Here is a 12,839-nt window from a genome sequence, read left to right on the forward strand (position 1 = left end):
AACAGTAGAAGCAATAACAGTAAACATGAATCAAACCAGAACATCGGCATGTAGAACAATTTACATATGAAAAGGGAAATGGAGAGGAAGTGGGTGGGGAAGGAGGGAAGAGGGAGAGAAAATGGTGAGTAAAGTGAAGAGTAGGAGAATTTAGAAGAGAAAAGATAGAGAACAAAAGGAAGGGTACTAGAGGGAGGGAGGGAGAGTAGGGTGAGGGGGGGAAAGGAAGTCGGAGGGGAATGAAGGAGAGATTTCAATGAGGAGCGGAAGGAGGAATAGGTAAGGGAGGAGCGGATAGAAAAAGGTAGGGAGTTCCCGTGTAAGGGGGCAAGGAGCTGAAAAGAGCAGAAACAAGGAGGCACAAGGGGGTGGGGGAACCGAGAGTAAGAAGAGATAAGCGGAACGAAGAGAGTGAGAGGGGGTGTAGAAGGAGAGAAGATGGGAGAGGTGGTAAGGAGGATCAAGGTCGTGAAGTGATTTAAAGACAAGACAAAGGAAGTGGGAATTAATGTTGGGAGTGGAAAGGAAGCAAACGTTAGTGAGAAAGGGAGTTGGAAATGGAGTCATGAGGGGAGAGAAGACGGAGGGTGCGGATAGCGGAGTGGTAAAGGGATTTGAGGGGGGCAAGATGGGAAGCGGGGAGACCTAAAACGAGAGAACAATAGAAAAGGTGAGGAAAAAATGAGGGAGGAAATTAATAGTTATACAAGATATAAAAAAGGAGCGTTTTGAGTAAAATGAGGCCGTGAAATAGGAAAGGAAATCGGATATGACGAGAACGTTTTACTTTAAATTAGAGTATTCAGGCTATCCCACCAAAGAGGGACACAGTAAGATCCAGGGTCGATTTGAGATTTCAACCCGGTCACCCCAGTGCCCAACCCTGGCGGAAACCAGTCCGATCACTTGAAATAGGACTAATGTCTTAGGATGACACAAGACAAAATTACTGAAGAGATGGCGCTAGCACTAGAAATCAAGGGCAGGGTTGCAAGAATGAGTAAGACAGTTTCAACAAGTTATAAGGATAGGATGACTTGAAGAGTAGGATAAGGACAAAGACAAAATAGGCTATGGGTTTCTATGGGGTAGCGATTATAGTAAGTCCACTTTTTAGTTTTGGGATTTTTGGACTGTCAATAGGTTCTGGTCACTACGCGGCGGCCCGCCTGCCAAACATCTGGGCACGTCTGGTCACCGGATGGCACTCGACTGGAATGGCAATTCTGGTCACTGGATACTGAAGGTCAGCTGGATGGCAGCGGGCATGCAGTTAGTGGGAAGAAAGCCAGGCTGATTCAGGATGCAAAAGGTACCACAGCTTCTCCAGCATGGGGTCTGGCATGGATTCACATGCTCATGAATATTCCCCGTCGTCAGGCTAGGAATCCTCGGTAAAGAAAAAACCAGTATCAGTTTCGTTTCTGATCTGTCTTTCGTAGTAGTAACCAATCACTGATCTCTGCGTCATACTGACCAAAGCCAATGACTGCCCTCTACCTAAGCCCCGCCTCTGGCAGCCATCTTCAGATTTTTACCGCAAGTTCAAGTGTTGGGATCCTCGTGCTATTGCTCTCGAGCGTTAGTGCTATTTTTTCACGTTTTTTCTCAAAAACTTTGATTTTTCGGTCAAAAAGAGCCTCAAGCTCCACCGTTTCTTCATCCGATCAACGGGGACCCGTGTCGGATTCGTCTACGCCCCTCAAGGGTGAAGATTTCGTCGAGCCATGCTTTTGGAGGACTCCAGAAGTTTCTCAGGCCCATCTCGGACATGGCCCAGGAGAAGGGAAGCTCGACGCCCGGAAAGCTGTTCAGGGTCTGCCCTGGATTCCAGCTTCAGAATGTCTTTAAGGAGGACGAACACTCCTTTTGTCTTTACTGCCTACATGAGGACAAGACGCACGTGGAGAAGGACTGTGCGTTTTGCGGCAATATGTCGGAGCAGACCATGAAGGACCGCCATCGACGTCTCGCCAACTGGCTGGAAGGGAAGAGCCCGTCAGGCGAGAAGAAGTAGTACGAGCGGTCTTCTAAGACCTTTGAGGACGCCCCGGCGACGGGGGTCCAACACAAGGCCAAGCACCGCGAGTCCGCTGGCACCGGGAGCGCCGAACGGTCGGGCTCTACGGGCGCCAGTCAGGGCACATCCTCCCCGACACCATCAACCACGAGCCAACGCTCTGGTTCGGGTAAGAGGAAGGCCGAGCACCCGGCGAAGCTCCTAGAGAGGCCCCGTTCGAGCTCGAAGGCCCCATCGGAGGGAGAGCGAGGCAGTGTCCCTTCCCCCAAGGAGAAGGCGGTGAGCGCACCTAAGGTGGTGAAAGCCTTAATCCATCCGGCCAAGCCCTCTATCGATACTGTCGCGGCGGCCCTGGCTCAGCCTGTGGAGGCTACACCAGTGGTGGCGACCTCGGGGCTCAGAGTCTCCCTGCCACCGCCGAGGGAGTCCTCTTCTATGCCCATCGACAGGACCCCCGTGAAACCTCTGACGGAGAAGAAAAAGGGGGGGCAGGAGGTCGTCGTGGATTCGGCCTCAACCTCTGAGGAAGAGCTGATCGAAGTCTTAAGCCACGGCGTTGGCGTGGAAGAAGACCAGCCTGTCGGGAGGGATCCCGACGTAGGAGACGACGATAACATCGAGGGTGCCAATGGGGCCCCTGACCACCCGTCGGACTCCCCTCAACCAGCGCCGCAAGACAACTCGGTGGCCATTTTGTTGGCTATACAGTTCTTATGCTCGGAGATAAGGATGAGGCTGCCGTTACCACCAGCGGAGGAACCGCTCCCGACGGGGGACCCGGAGCCGGGCCCTTCTGGGAGCCCTCCCCCTAAGAGAAGGATTCATCCTCCACCTCCTTTTCAGCCATCGCGCCCTGTTCAGCCCTCCTCCCCGTCCACGACTCGTGGGGATGATACGGGGACTGACACGGCCGCGATGGGTACGAACGACGAGGATCTGCCGTCGTCACCTCCCACCCGGGCTTCCCCGCCCGACTAGATTGGATCGTTTCACTCCATGATCGCCAGGGCATCCGAGCTCTTCCAGCTCTGCCCGGAAAAGAAGGAGGAAGGTTTCCTTTATCAAAGGCGCGAGGCCAAGAGGAAGACGGTCCTCTCTGTGCCTCTACTGGACGATATTTGGGATGACGCAAGCTAGAAGGGATCGGTACGAGAAGTAGTACCGGGTACCGGACGCGGCCCCCTTGTGCCTCCGGGCACAGCCGACCCCGGACTCAGTCGTCTCCGCGGCGGCCAGGAAGAAAGCGGGCGGGGGAGGTGCGGCCTCTACGTCGACTTCCCCGCCGGACGGCGAGGGAAAGAAATTGGATACGATGGGACACAGGGTCATCTCGTCTGCAGCGACGACGATTAAGGCGGCCAACGCCTTGGCTATCGTAGCCCGCTACGACAGGGAGCTGTGGTACAAACTGGCCCCCCTGCTGGACTTCCTACCAGACGACAGCAGGGCAGATGCCCTAGAGATCTTGCAGGAAGGAGAGGTGGCGTTGGACCACGCCATTACGATTGCGACGGACATCGCTGACGCTTGATTTCGCCAGTTGGGCAACGGTGTGTGCCTTAGGCGGCGTGGATGGCTCAAGGCTACTGACTTCCATCAAGACGTGCAGACCAGAGTCTTGGACATGCCGTTCGATGGAAACAACCTGTTTGGGAAAACAGTGGACGATTCCCTTCAAGCCATCAAAGCAGACACGGAGACGGCCCGGGCTCTTGGGGTTCTCCAGCAACGGCGGCCGCCCTTTCGGAGCGGCGGAGGCAAACAGGGTGCCTCCAAAGATTCCGGCAGCGGATTTTCCACCTACCGTCAAGCGGCCAGTTCGTCGTCGCAGGAAGCTTACAGGGGACGAGGCAAGTCAGGCGGACCCCGCCGTCGTCGCCAAGGAGGTCAAGGCGGCAAAGCCTCGTCGAAGCAGGACTGAACCGGCCGTGGGGTCGGGCCCTCACGGAAGCACCCCGGTGGGAGACCGGCTGGCGAACTTTGTCAGCGTGTGGGAGTCCATCTCCACCGACCGTTGGGTGCTGGACGCCCTAGCCCAGGGTCACGCGCTCGAGTTTCAAAAAAGATGCCCGCGCGTCTCCCCTGTGGCCAGGAAAGAACATCACGTCCCTCAACTTCTCTTGGAGGTAAAGGCGATGCTCAGGAAGGGCACCATCGAGCTCGTCCCAAAGGGGCTTCAGGGCTCCGGAGTTTACTCAAGATACTTTCTCGTGAAGAAGAAGAAGACGGGAGGATGGCGTCCCATCCTGGACTTACGACGACTGAACAAATTCATCAAGGCACAGAAGTTCCGGATGGTCACCCTCCAACACGTTCTGGGTCAGCTGGAGGAGGGCGATTTCCTGTCGTCGTTGGATTTGGAGGATGCCTACTTCCATATTCCCATCCTAAAGGGACATCGAAAGTTTCTCAGGTTCGTGGTCCAAGGGCGTCCCTATCAGTTCAGAGCCCTTCCCTTCGGACTAAGGTCGGCACCCAGGGTGTTCACCAAGTGCCTCGCACCGGTGGCGGCGCAGCTGCGCCCAGAGGGGATCCACGTCTACCCCTACCTGGACGACTGGCTCATCCGAGCCAAGAAGAGGGAGCTCGCCGTGGAACACACGGCAAGGACCGTCCAACTTCTCACGGACCTGGGATTCTCCATAAACTACGCCAAGTCCCACCTGGTGCCCGCGCAAGACTCACTGTTTCTGGGAGCGAAGCTCGACACAGTGTCGCTTCTGGCATCTCCGTCGGAGGAAAGGACGAGGGCCATTCTGGGCAAGGTGCAGGGGATGCTGGTTGCGGACGCGGCCAGAGTGAGGTCCATCAAGTCCCTCCTCGGAATGATGTCTTCTTGCATTTACCTCATCCCCCTGTGCAGGCTCCAGATGCGCCTGTTGCAGGAGTTCCTGGACGCGCGCTGGATCCAGACGACGGGCAGCTTCGAGGAGAGGATCACACTCGACGAGAGTTTCCGACGAGCGATCCGGTGGTGGGGCACCCGTGTACATCTGACAGCGGGCATGGACTTCCAGATCCCCGGCCACCAGGAGACAGTGACCACGGATGCCTCCCTGCAAGGGTGGGGAGCGCACACCGAAAATCTGCATGCGAGAGGCCTTTGGCTCCTGACGGAGAAGTCTCTCCATATCAACGTCCTGGAGCTCGGTGCAGTGTTTTGGGCCCTCAGGTCCTTCCTTCCGTCCCTCAAGGGCAAGGTGGTGAGGATCTTCACCGACAACACCACCACCATGTTCTACATCAGGAAACAGGGCGGAACCAGGTCCCCAGCCCTGTCCAGGGAGGCGCAGGATCTGTGGCATTGGGCCTTCGCCCAAAGGATGTTTCTGGTGCCGTTTCATCTAGCAGGGATAAAAAACACCATCGCCGACTCACTCAGCAGGGAGCTGCGCTCGTGCCACGAGTGGGAACTACGACAGGATCTAGTGGACCGCCTCTTCCGATGGTGGGGCACACCCCAGATCGATCTGTTCGCGACGGCGACGAACTCCAAGTGCCGGAGGTTCGCCAGCAGGTTTCCCCAGCCGAGGAGCATGGGCGATGCTTTCTCGTTCCCCTGGGAGGGCCTGTTTCTATACGCGTTCCCTCCATTGCCGATCCGGCTCATCAACCAGCTCAAGAGGACACGGTGCAGGATGATCCTCGTCGCACCTGCGTGGCCGAGGCAGATATGGTTCCCGGACCTTCTGGACTTGTCAGCGTCCCCGTCAATCAAGCTGCCAGTGGACGCGGATCTGCTCTCCAGGGAAGGAGGCGCCATCCTCCATCACGACCCGAAGTCGCTGAACTTGCAGGCCTGGCTCCTGCAGCGTTAGAGTTTGGAGGATACGACATACCGGCCGACTGCAGAGAGGTTCTTGCAAAGGCCAGGGCGTCCTCCACTCTTAAATGCTACGGACACAAATGGAAGAGGTTCTCTGTCTGGTGCCAGGCACAGAAGATTAACCCTCTGCGGATTACGGCTGCACAAGTACTGCCGTACCTACTGACGCTGGCCAAAGCTGGCGCACGCGTCCAAGATTCATCTTGCTGCGATCTCCCGATACACCAGAACCACGGGGCGGACGTCTTTGTGGTCTCATCGTCTGGTGAAAGGGTTCATGAAGGGACTGTTCAGATTGTTCCCGCCGGTGAAGGCTCCGGCCCCGGCGTGGGAGCTCAACGTGGTGCTGACCAAGCTCATGGGACCTCCGTTCGAGCCTATGCACTCGGCTCCGTTGAAGTTCTTGTCGTGGAAAACAGCATTTCTTGTGGCCATCCCCTCCGCACGACGGGTGGGAGAGATCCAGGCCCTTTCCTGCAAGGCTCCGTACTTGACTTTTCACGACACAAGGGTAGTGCTCAGGACGCACCCCTCCTTCATGCCCAAGGTGCCGTCGGACTTCCACCTCAACGAACCCTTGGTGTTGCCTGTTTTCTTCCCGTCGCCTTCGTCGCTGGCTGAAAGGACTTTCCACTCGCTGGATGTGGCTAGAGCGCTGAAGTTCTACGTGGACCGCACAAAGGGTTTTCGGAAGACGTCACAACTCTTTGTGAACTTTGGACCTGTCAATCAGGGGAAGGCTCTCTCGAAGGCTTCCATTTCTAGATGGCTCTCCGGCTGTATCATGTACTGTCATCGGTTGGCAAACCGACCCCTGCCTGGCCGTCCGAGAGTCCATTCCATTAGAGCGATTGCAGCTACCACGGCGTTCCTATCTAGTGTGCCCTTGCTGGACATCTGCAGGGCTGCTACGTGGAGGTCGACGCACACCTTCACGAAATTCTACTGCGTCGATCGGGATTCCAGGGAGGAGTCCAGGGTCGGCCAAGCAGTGCTGCGCAACCTGTTCGCCTAAGGTGAGCCTGGTGAGGAGGTAAGATTTGCTTAATGTTGAGTTTGATGTGATGCTTAATGTTGAGCCTTTGCCGCCTCCCGTGGTTGTGCATGTGTGTACTGCTATGTATTCTTTATTCATGAGCATGTGAATCCATGCCAGACCCCATGCTGGAGAAGGAACAAGTTACTTACCTGTAACTGTTGTTCTCCAGCATGGGTCTGGCATGGATTCACATGCAAACCCTCCCGCCTACCCCTCTGCGGCTCCTCACTTGGTAATACTGCCACTTCACGTGCTACCAAATCTGAAGATGGCTGCCAGAGGCGGGGCTTAGGTAGAGGGCAGTCATTGGCTGTGGTCAGTATGACGCAGAGATCAGTGATTGGTTACTACTACGAAAGACGGATCAGAAACGAAACTGATACTGGTTTTTTCTTTACCGAGGATTCCCAGCTTGACGACGGGGAATATTCATGAGCATGTGAATCCATGCCAGACCCATGCTGGAGAACAACAGTTACAGGTAAGTAACTTGTTCCTTTCCCCTTTTTGATGGGAGATTAGTGGGTTTTCGAATAGAGGCCTTGCTTGGAATAGGGTCCGCCCTGCTTGAGGTTTGCAGTGGGCCCTGGAGTATATATGGTCAGCAATGCTTTGGCCTTGTAGTTGAGATCTGGATGGATGGAACTGGAACGCAGTACAGGAACGTCAGGAAGAGTGTGTGTCTAGAGTCTTGTCAGGGACTCTTATTTATAATGCATAGTGACATAATCAAAGTATATGGCAGGGGCAGGCTTAACTAAACACGCCTCTAACAACTGGATTGGACAAGGGGTGATAGTCCCGGCCTCGCTCTCAGCTGGTTGGATTTCCAGAAAATGATGCGAGTTTCACAGTGACTAAAACCTCTCACAATTACTTTACTTAAATTCCATTTTTGCCCTAAACGGCACCTTCATACAGTGGAAACATCTAAACACTTGCATAAGCAGATTACTTATTTTATGCAGCACATGGCAGTCCAATCCTCCAGTTTGTGAGACCTTGTTTCGCCCTTCTACTAGTTTTTCACGCTTTTCAATGGGATTTATATTACTCAAAATTATATAACTTTATACATGGGTGTGGATTATCATAAGGGATGTATGTACAAAAATGTGCATTTGCAACATGGATGCTTTTCTTGTAATCCGCAATACTTTGCCATTTCTGTCCACAAAGTGTCAGTGAATTCCACCATGCCTTTAATGAAACCCCATAAAATCCTATTTAAACTATAACATTTTTACAATTCTTGCTGCAGAGATAGTCTTTAAAGTTTATTTATAAAATAGTCTTTGGAAGCAAATGGCAGTCCTTTTTCACTGGCCACCAACTGTCAATTTATCCCTGTGTGGGGTGGGGGTTCCCAGTTTGATTGAAGGTTTTATGGCCCCCTCCACTTCACAGGTTAGTGCCCCAGAACCTCTATTGTCCCAGCCTGGAGCACAGACGAATGTCTGACGAATGTGTGAACTGCTTTGTCTTGGTCCATTCAACGTTTCACTTTCGTGTTCTGGAAGTTTATGGTGGCTCCCTTCCTAGGGGGAAGCTTTAACCCTGCCAACCGGAATAACCTGTTTTTGACAGCTTGCAAATCCAGCCAAGGTGGTTTAAAACCTTTTTTTCTGATATTTGGTCCTGAATTAAAACAAGCATGTGGAATAAAATAGCCCAAGTATGTAGTTTCACCAGCCACAAACCCCTTCACATTGCTAGGTAATGGCAGGCTTTCATTCAACAGTTTACTTTTTAAACAGGCATTTTTTTCCTTTAGTTTTGCAAAGCCCATTTTTACGCATGTGATAAACTGCTAGCATTTCCATTCAAATTCGATTTTGCCATCTGACTTCCCAATATAGCTTTGCAGCTATGGTTATTTTCCTGAGTGCAGGTGTTTTGTCTGAAGCACAGATGCATTGAAACTGGCATGGCTCAGATAGCTGGAGTCTCTTTTGAACTACTGAGCTTTGATACATTTGTAAAGAAACATGTTTTCCCGTTCAGGAAAAGTGAAGCTCCTTGTTGATTTTTCTCAAAGTTAATTTGACAGGACCTATTATCCAGAAATCATGCCTGGATTTGCTGAAGCACAATGAGATACCCTGGGCTTGGCAGGGCCTTATTGATCACTGTGGTTTAAGAAAGAACAGAGGGGATTAGCGTCAAAGCAGCAATTTTTTTGTAAAGTTGAAAAAGCTTCTTTTTCAATGGGGATTTTGGGGTTTTCAGCAAAGCAGTGCTGTCTTTTCACTTTCTTCCTTTTGTATATGTCAGAACACACTGGCACGCTCTTTCAGTGTGTCCCCTTGTTTCATCCTACCCAATGTATGCTTGGCAAGAAGGTGCAGTCTTTTTGTTGCTGCAAAACGCAGTTTTGTGGCCATGGCGCTCACAGGAGCCAGCACAGCCATTTTGCTGTTTCTGCACAAATGCAGCTTGGTGATGTGGGGAAATACTGTTCAGTGGGTCAATATATCCCACACGGTTACCAAACAAACAATATCCAGATGGAGCATCCTGGCTATTGGCGAATGCTACAGATATCCGGGCAAGGACCCACCGGAGGGCCTAAGGGCTCATTCCACAAGGGGCATGGCAACTTCTGCTGCTCTTCAGAGGTGTCCCAATCAATATTTGTGTAGCAGCCTATCCATACATTTGTAAAACATTACTGTATGGATTATTCTTTCAGTCGGGGAGGACCTTTTTGCAAAAGCTGTCCCCCATTATGTCCATGATTTGATCTAAATTTAATTGGTACTCCCATCTCCAAATTATTATTGCTTTAGGAGTCTTATCATAAACTGAGGAATACGTGGGAGGACCCAATCCTTTCGAAAAACAAGTTACGTACTCCTGGTAATGTTCTTTCGATTGGATTTTCCTCACATGTATCCCTCATCGCTGCTGCCCGCCTAGCCCCCGTACAATTTACGTGTTATTACACTCTGTGCTTTCTGTGAGCCTACGGTCTTCGGTACGCCTGGTAATTCCTCTTCAGAGAGGGAAAAACAAAACTGAAGCCAGCGAGCGCTGCATGCGCTTTTTATTCTGATGTCGACCAGACGCCCTCGAGGGACATCGACTCGAGACTGTATACAGCACCCCTGTCAAAGAAATTTGCCCAAGCAGCAAAGCGGGAGAGATATTTATCATAAAATGAGGAATATGTGGGAGGAACATCCAATCGAAAGAAAGTTACCACGGGTAAGTAACTTGTTCTTTGCCTACACTTTGCTTAGGATAGTGTGCAGGGGACGGGAGTTCTCAACACTTTGGGACCTTTTCTTGTGTTCCTTAGATTACAGTCTATACAGTCTATGTGCCAGGACTGGTTATTCACCCCTGCACCTCCAATTGCATGACTAGCTTTAACTCATTTTTTTACTTTTATTGAGCAAGGCTTTGAATTACCTTAATTAAGGTGTGCACTGTCGCCATTTGTGGTAAAATGTGTTTTTTTAAACTAAGCCATAACCGCCCATAATTAAAGCACTTATGCCTTTTCAGACGAATTATGAAAATCGAATATACAGCCTGAAAATAGAATGTGGACCCAAATATCCAGAAGCACCGCCAACAGTTAGATTTGTTACAAAAATGAATATGAATGGAATAAACAACTCCAATGGAATGGTAAGAGCTACAATACAGGACATCTCCAATAAACCGTTCATTTGCAAAATTCTGGGAGAGCTCCATATTTTATCTTATTTTGTTCCATATTGTCCGCTGCTTTGAGAATCGCATCTAAAACGATAAATGAGCATGTGTAAAAGTTTAACTGAAAAACAAATCTCTGTTGTCTTTATATTTAGGCAGAAAACTTTATCAAATTCAAGACACTTTTGATGTAACTTTATAATATAATACTGTGTTCAGATTTCATCTGTGTCCAGTTGTGATCTTCATGTCTCTTGGTGTGAGGAACTCGACCGTCCGCATGATGTGTGTTGCGCTCGCCTGAGATGTTTGGATTTTGTAATTAAATGGAATGATGGTAGACCAACCTCAGGAAAATGTGTGGGAGAAAATGTGCGGGGCTAATCCGTACACATTTGCCTATGCTCACACCATGACAAACACATAGACCCGTGCACTCGTGGTGGGCAGAGCCTACAGGCACAGTCCACCCTGTCGTATTTAGTTAAAATGTGACAGCAAGAAGTGCACTATGGGCCTGATTCACAGAAGCATTTTAAAATGGTGCAATCCCATAGGAAATCCGGCCTTATGTCATCTCCAGGAAGGTGGAGGATCAAGCTTCCCTCTGTCGTGGCCAGCCTGATTAACTAACAAAGGCTCCATGGATCCACCCTGCTTTTTTATTAGGCCCTGCAGCTGGTGGCAGCCATTAACATACCAATAGAGAGCACTTCAAATCGGCCCACATGGGGCCTGGCTGCAGAGGTTAACAAAGGAGACCGGAAAACCCAAACACCTTTCATAAGTAACTGTGTCAACCTGAAGCTAGCTCCCACCCTCAGTATCAATGACGGTGAGCTGCCATGTTTGGGACTGCTAGGGTGGCTCCATTCATAAGGTACAGGAATGTGGTTTGTAAGATACAGAGAGGCTGGTCTCGCTGCAGCTTCAAGGGCGACCTGCCGCTTTAAAACGGGCCCTGATAGAGAGGACCATTAACCAGAGAGACTCTTTGAACACCATAAACAGGAAGATAGGTGGGACTTCGTGTCACAGTAGGGTGGCCAGAGCTTTCTTTTGAGAGAAGGTTTCTGGCCGTTTTAGTTCTGGGGGCACACCTTGTTCCTGTTTTCTCCCCTTTACATTTCTTGTTGCAAAGCACTCTGGTTATGACCTCACGCATACAGCTGATTGTTGGTAGGCACCGCAGGATTGGTTCACTTGTGTAGGCCTAGCCTAGCCTACACCAATCACTGTGGCCCACTGGGCTTTAAAAAAGGACGTAGCCCTCTTTAAGCAGATCTGACGACTTCACCAGAAGTAAGCAAGAAGAACTCAACCTTGGACCCTGGCCAAAGCTACAGTCTGTGCATTCATAAAACGAGCAGTGTGGTGTCCTTTTTTTTTTTTTAGGGCCTTGTTGGGAGAGGACTTAGAAACATGTTTAAAACAACTAGGGTCCACAACAAACTACCTGCTAATGTCGTATTTGGCTGCAAAATTAGCATCGCACCTAGAACAAGAGAAATGTGAAAAACCGTCTTTCCAAACATATATAAAGACGATGAGGTCGGAATTTACCAAAAAATATCAGTTTTTATTTATGTTTGAAAAAACATGGACATAAGGAGTGATGTGCACATTTCTTTACACAAAGCAAAAACGCCCATTAGAAAAGTGTCGACAGTAACAATCTGTTTCCAGCCTTCATACAGTAGCTACTAGTACCCCACAATTCAGGGTCGATAGTAGATTTCTGTCTTTCCCGTTAAGGCTTTAATCAGGGCACTTGTGATCCAAATGGGGACGTTTTTTAGATGTCGTGTTGATGGTCTATATTCATTTATAACCAGCAATTCTAAAAAAACAACAAGTTTTCACCGAATATATTCAAAGAATCAAAGAAATGTAGTCCTTTCATGTATAGGTGACAGTCCATATATTTAACAGCCAAAGAATAGAATCTTTATACGCATCAAACTGCTTGTTTATTTATAAACAAGCTCAAGAAAAAATTTAAATTTGGTACATGTGACAACCATCATTTGTAAATTAACAAGGGGGGTCCTGGGAGTCCCTCTGCCAGACATGAGTCCTAGTTACAAGAGCCTTACCCAGAGTCTTTAGCTCACTATCTTTCACAGAGAAGAAATATCCCAAACATATCAGTCTTTGTCCTGCCCTGGGGCAGTCCAACACCGAAATGACTAATGTCTGGCAGAGGGACTCCCAAGACCCTGCTTGTTAATTTGCATATGCAAGTAACTTTGGGTCTCGCCCTAAGTTACTAGGGGAATCCAGACATGGAC

At 50.2% G+C, this 12,839-nt stretch overlaps 1 protein-coding gene across 1 annotated transcript in view; it reads left to right on the forward strand.

The window, feature by feature from the left end:
- UBE2V2 (ubiquitin conjugating enzyme E2 V2) overlaps positions 1-12,839 on the forward strand; it is a 287,981-nt gene that overhangs the window by 205,288 nt on the left and 69,854 nt on the right. Inside the window, exon 3 of the mRNA XM_069621028.1 lies at positions 10,396-10,521. Coding sequence (XP_069477129.1) covers positions 10,396-10,521 — 126 coding nt within the window. The remainder of the gene's footprint in view (positions 1-10,395; positions 10,522-12,839) is intronic.

This window comes from Ambystoma mexicanum, chromosome 5q (assembly GCF_040938575.1).
Source record: "Ambystoma mexicanum isolate Mex_15411 chromosome 5q, UKY_AmexF1_1, whole genome shotgun sequence".
NCBI lineage: Eukaryota > Metazoa > Chordata > Amphibia > Caudata > Ambystomatidae > Ambystoma > Ambystoma mexicanum.